The 6,000-nt window shown below is 50.8% G+C and overlaps 3 protein-coding genes across 3 annotated transcripts; all 3 read right to left on the minus strand.

Annotated features, from left to right (window-relative positions):
- Window positions 1–924: 924 nt before the first annotated feature.
- On the minus strand, window positions 925–2,266 carry BC939DRAFT_80924 (uncharacterized protein). The gene has a single exon (XM_051561918.1). It carries the CDS (start codon window positions 2,212–2,214, stop codon window positions 1,249–1,251), a length of 966 nt encoding a protein of 321 aa, XP_051405950.1. The 5' UTR covers window positions 2,215–2,266; the 3' UTR covers window positions 925–1,248.
- Window positions 2,267–3,967: 1,701 nt separating this feature from the next.
- Window positions 3,968–4,995, minus strand: BC939DRAFT_508861 (Endonuclease/exonuclease/phosphatase; the record flags this gene model as incomplete). The annotated part of the gene is made up of 2 exons (XM_051561054.1): window positions 3,968–4,328; window positions 4,523–4,995. The coding sequence occupies 2 exons, from the start codon at window positions 4,993–4,995 to the stop codon at window positions 3,968–3,970; spliced, it is 834 nt and encodes a 277-aa protein (XP_051405951.1).
- Window positions 4,802–5,858, minus strand: BC939DRAFT_471197 (uncharacterized protein; the record flags this gene model as incomplete). The annotated part of the gene is made up of 1 exon (XM_051558198.1): window positions 4,802–5,858. A coding segment is annotated over one exon (621 nt), but the record flags the coding sequence as incomplete, so codon positions are not given.
- Window positions 5,859–6,000: the final 142 nt, after the last annotated feature.

A 6,000-nucleotide genomic window follows, 5' to 3' on the forward strand; every position in this document is an offset into this window, starting at 1 on the left:
TCACAGCAGTGATCCCATGTTCACGTTCCCAGTCGACGGTGACTTTGCATCTTCTGTTCTAGATCTCAGTCCGCCCGATCTCCTCAATGGCCTTCACAAAGCGGTGTACCATGTACGTTGCAATTCGTTCCGTAGTGCTGAAAATGCGTTTCCATGTCTGTACCATGCACTTTGGAGTCAGTCCGTGGTACAAATCCTGCACGGCCCACTCAACTCCCTCGAAACCTTCTTCTGCCTCTGTTGCTGCCTCTGCCCTGCGTATCTCCCGCACCCCACGGAACGTGACCTCGAGTGCTTCCCACATGACGTCTCTTCCGGCCTCCTTAAAAGTCGGTGGGGTGCGTTGACTGACGTCCTTTCCCTTCTCTGCCGCTTTCCTTGTCTCCTGTTCCCATTTTTTCTTTGCACTCCTCCATGCTCTTGCTCCAACCGCATTCATCTTTCCTAACTCGTCAGACCACTGCTCTTGTTGTCTCGCCAGTGTCGCCGGGCAACGCCATAGATGACGAGTGTCCTCTATTTCCTGCTCACACACTCTACACTCGTCGGTGAGATATAGGTCCGGTCTCCACCCCCTCATGTACGACAGAGTGGGCAACATTCCATGCACCTTTTTGATCCGGTGCCCCTCTTGCTGCAGTCCGCTTGACTAGTGAAATATCCTTTCGGTGCGTTACCATCATGGATAATGTCGAGCGACGAGTGCCAATCCACCTCTTGCCAGTTCCTGATGTGGGCCTTTGTCCTGTTTTGCGAGAGCCACTTCTGGTGTGTCCTCGCCGCTGACTGCAGTTTAAGGATCTGCCGCAAGTCATCCTCTACCATAGCGCCGTTGAACAGTGCGTGGCACCGCATATCATTGTGCTGTCTTGGGTTGAGCTCCCACTTTACTCCAGTGTGCCCAGCCTTGGCTTCTCTGTCCGCTGCCTCGTTTCCTTCGTTTCCAGCGTGACCTTTAACCCACTCCACCGTGACGCCCTCTCCCTGCTGGACGTAGGCGTTGTGAACTGCTGCCCACCATACTGCGTACGTCGAACGAAGTCGCTGTCTTTCCGTACAGTCTGATCGCTGCTTCACCAAGGTCCTGAACTGTGTGACTACTGCTGAATTGTCGATCTTGATGGTTACTGATTTGTCGCGCGGACTTACCAAGATGGCGGCCAGCAGACCAGCCAGCTCTGCTTTTGTCGATGATGCGAAGCCTGACACTTTGCCCTTGATTGCACTACGGTATGTTCCTGCTAGCTCCTAAAACACCACTCCGAATGCCATGCTAACTGAGTCCGTTCCAGCTTCCATGAGCGATCCATCCGAGTAGATTGTGACGCTGTCCTGACCAATAAAACCCTCTCTCTGTTCATAGATATACTCGAGCATCTCCTGGGACAGGCTGAGTCCGTGCGTGTCGCTGAGAGGATCCCCTCGTCGTGGCAATGGTAAATTCCTTGGCGTCATGCGTTTATCCATCTCCTTCCTTGCGTCCATCCTCATCCGGGCGTCTCCGTTCTCATCGTTCTGACCTCCATATTTCTTCCGCAGCTTCTCTTTGGCTTTCCTCCGCCTCTCCACACGCTTCCGTTTCTCCATCATCCTCTTACTCCATCGCTTTTCCGCTTCTTGCTGGAGTCGTCGTCGTGTCTCTTGTCGTTCTCGAACTGCCGCTCTTGCTTCGCCCAGACAGGCTTGAATCCGTCGCCGCCGGGCTATCCGTGTTGCTTGAACCGCTTGGCGTTTCCTGACTGCTTGGAGCTTGTCCTGAGTCGCTCTTATCCGTTTCTCCTGTCGCCTCTCCGCTGCTTGCCGTTCCTTGTCTATCCGTTTCTGCTCACGTTCGAATTCGACCTCTAGACGTTCGCGTTCTATGTCTCGTTGCGCTGGATGTTGACTCGCGCTTCTCAAGCCTGCATCCACGTATCTCTGTTTCCGCTCTCTTCGTTCCACCAGTGTTTCCTCTAGCCTGGGATGGGCGACTAGTGGGATGGGTACTGCGGCCACATCGCCAACGTTCTCAACTTCGTCTTCTTCGCTTTCCGTTTGCGCTGCAAGTGTTGTCTCTAATTCCGCCACTACTGTCTCCTCGTCTTCAGTTACACCCTCCACCGAGCTGAGATACACTACCGAAAATAATGAGTAAATGATTTTCACTTTTGTAGCACATTTGTCAGTTGTTTCCGAACCCGGGTTATATAGCTGGTGATAGTTACAGGATAACATGCCAATGCAATGAAAAGTAATCTACAGCATTTGAGAGATGCGGAGAAAATTATTGCGCGTTGTATACAGAATTAAGTTTAAACTGTTCGATTTACTCATTATTTCTCCCATGGACATGGTTTTTATTTTTTTTTATTCATCTTCGATATCAAGTTTACTGATGGCCTGCTTAGTACCTAGTGTGGCCTCCCTTGGCATTCTTAACAGCCTCGATCCTTCTGGGCATACTCTCAATCAAGCCTTGGCAGACAGAAGGGGGAATCTTGTTCCACTCCGCCTGAAATCTTTCCCATAGTTCGATCATGCCCTTCGGAGGCACCGGGTACTTGCCTAACTGGCGTTTTGCGTAGTCCCAGAGGTGCTCGATCGGATTTAGGTCAGGAGAGTTGGGCGGCCAGAACAACAAATTGTACTTGTGCTGCTTAAAGAAATTCATCGCAGTGCTGGAAGTGTGTTTCGAGTCGTTGTCCTGTTGAAAGATCATATCCTTAGGCTTGATCTTGTACCAGCGCTGGGTGAGTGGGAGACATTCCTCCAGGATTTCGACATAGAGACTGGCGTCCATGATCCCCTCGATCCTGGAAATGAATCCAGCACCATGCCAGGTCATGCACCCCCATAGCATGATGGAACCGCCGCCGAACTTGACCTCCTCCTGGACAAGCCGATCGTCCAGAGACTTGTCACCTCCCTTTTTCCAGACCCACAGGACTCCATCGGACCCAATGCGGTTGACCTTAGTCTCGTCGGACCAAACGACTCGTTTCCAATCATCGATTGTCCAGTGCTCGTACTTTCGCACGAAATCCATGCGCTCCGCCTTGTGCTTGGAGGTAAGTTTTGGCCTTCGCCGTTTGCGCACGGCGGTCAGACCCTCCTGTCTCAAGATCTGTCGAACTCTTGCTGCCGTCAAGTCCGTCGCAAAGTCTCTACTAAGCCGTTCCTGCACGTCTACAGCGGTTTGAAGTGTACCATTTGTGATTTCTCGAACCATCAAACGTTTGGTTGCCTCGGATACTGTCACGAACCTATGCTTATTCAGAGTCAAGATGACCTTCTTAAGCGTGGCAGGACAGAACAAGGGGGAGGAGATGCAGTTTGGGAAACAGGGTCAAGAAAGCGTAGATATATTGAAGTTGCTAGATAAGGAATAAAAGATACAGAACTACGGGATATATATATATGTTTCTCATTGCCTTCGTGTAACGGTCGTACGCGTTGCCAAGAGTCGACCGATCACTTGCCAAGTATCGATCGATCGTGTCGTGGCACGCGACAGATACTTTCCCAGGGCGGCCGGATTTTCGCGGCGGAAGGGTCTCCTTGATGGTCTGCGCGAACTGAGAGACCTTGGCCTGTGATACTCCACGTCTCTTGGCAATGGCTCGTGTGGTCATTTTCAACCGGAGGTCAGCAATGATCCCCTGTTCAATGTTATGATTGAGCTTCTTCATGTAGGATTTAAAGTCGTGGCGTAAGGTAGTCGATATTATGGTAGTAGGAGTGTGTGGGTAGCTGAAGTGGAGAAGAAAGAGCAAAACGAGGTTCAAAAGTGCATGGGGGTAATAATGAGTAAATGACGTCATAATTTTTAATTTGAGATATATATGGCTCGCTGTATTAGACACACCTGGTAGTCATTCCACGCGATGCTGAATGGACCATGATATTACTGGCGAACATGCACAGCACTAGTGGTCTTGGACATCGAGGCATAAAATTTTATCGGCACTTATACCAAAACATTTACTCATTATTTTCGGTAGTGTAGCGTCTGGAGGAGCTCAGGCGATGCGTATGTTGTTTCTGGATCACCTTGGAGATATTCCGCGAGTCCATAAGACTCCAGTTGACCGTAGAGGGGAAGAAACTCTTCCACTTGGCTTGAAAAATCAGACCACTGTTCCTCGCTTGCAGCGTCGACCAGGATCTTTTTGCTCTTCACGCAGTGGGCTGACTGGATGTGATGTGGGGTTGGGCTGACCAAGGTGTGGACGTCGAAAGTAGCCGCAACCAAAGCATGGTCGGATCGGATAGGGGCCACTAGGTGAGAGGACTTGACCTCGAGCAGGAATCCAGCGAGGTCATTGGAAACCCACACCATGTCTAGACGGCTAACGTCGCGGAAAGTGAAGATGCAACAGGATTACCACTCGGTTACCAAGCTGCACGGTTACGACACACAGAGCCAGGATGGGAGCCCGGCATCATGACAACTCCACTACGACACTGTACAATAGGCCCCAGACATGTATATATAGACCCTACTTACGATCATTAAACAGCATTCATTTCTACGCATTCCTACTTGACCACTGCCCTTGACCCCTTGACTCTGCTGCTGTTGCAGAAGAGTGGCGTCGTCGGATGTAGGAGGCGGAACGAGTCCGTGAAGTTGCGTGTGGTGAGCCATGTGAAGAGTGATAACTCCGGAACCGTAGACGTATGATCGGTAGAGGAGCGGTCGATAGAGGGATTGACAACACCATTAAAATCGCCAAGCAGAATGACCCTGACTCCTTTTGTTCGAAGGGACTCGACCTGGTTTTTGACCCAGAGAATGATGCGGTTGTGCTCGACGCGTGTGTCGGAGGAAAGTGTGGGGACATAACAATTGATCACGGCTAGCTGCAGACCTCGCTTGAAGCCAAACAGAGCCATGACCCCCCTCCCATTTTCATCATGAGAGGAGGAGATAAGAAATTTGAACCAGTCATGTGTAATCAGGAGACCAACACCCTTGCCGTGGTGATTTGCAGAGGTGTGTTCCCAGATTCCCATGTAGGCGCATTTGTGAGGGCGCGGTAGAAGGTGTCGTTCTTTAGATTTGGGTACTTTCGTCTCTTGTACCCCGATGATGTCCAGCCCCTGCTGAACACCAATTTCGCATAATGAAGAAAAAAAATTGTCGGACATGCCTCCACAAACGTTAATGGAGGCAGCACTGAAAGTGTGGAATGGGTCGTTAAGAAATGCAGGGTCCAAGTGGCCCGTGCGGTAATCGAGATCGGGTGTATCAATCATTACAAATCCTCTTCTGCCTGGTTACACTCCGCTGGGAGGAGGCGCTGTAGGGCATTACCCTGGTCTTGGATGCATTCCTGTTGAACTTTGTTGATCCCAAGAATCCGGTTTACTTCAGCAAGGTGGCCGCGTGCAGTATTCTCTGCGCTCTCAACTCGTTCATTGGCCTCCTTCAACTCGCGCTGTAGCTGCGCAATGGCCTGCTCCTTGTCCATTTTTGCAGGAGCCATAGATTCACCAGACCCATCTGATCCACTGAGGGAACGATAATGGCGTTTGCCGACAGTGATAGCAGACTCGGCAGTTGGAGCCATATATGGTGCGATCACAACCTGAGCGGCGACGACAGCTGGTGCGTCCTCCATCTCATTGTCCTGGTTAGTGTGCTGAGGATTGGGGATTGCGTGTTGTTTTTGTAGCAATTGAATTACAGTTTCGAGCTTTGATTCGAGTCGCCCAATGCGCTGCTGCATGATCTGCCATCCCTGCTGCATGGCCTCCCATTCCTGCTGTTGCTTGTCAATACGGCGGCTGAGTACCGCTTGAAGTTGCTGCATAGCGGCGTGCTCCTCTCGCCACGATTTGGTGGCGCCCTGCAAATAGTCAGGAGTCGGAGGGGTTCTAGGGTGGAATCAGAGGTTTATTCGATGATTGATTACTGTCTAATCCTACGTTTGAAGGGCTCTTATATACTAGACACAGTTGTGTTGGAATGCTCTAGAAACTAGGCGCAGCATGGTTATGACCATGACATCATCTTCT

Source organism: Gamsiella multidivaricata (genome assembly GCF_025024155.1).
Source record: "Gamsiella multidivaricata strain RSA 2152 chromosome Unknown BC939scaffold_161, whole genome shotgun sequence".
Taxonomy (NCBI): Eukaryota; Fungi; Mortierellomycota; class Mortierellomycetes; order Mortierellales; family Mortierellaceae; genus Gamsiella; species Gamsiella multidivaricata.

Coding starts and splice junctions, on each gene's coding strand:
- BC939DRAFT_80924 (XM_051561918.1), bottom strand. CDS start 2,214: ATGTTATCCTGTAACTATCACCAGCTATATAACCCGGGTTCGGAAACA.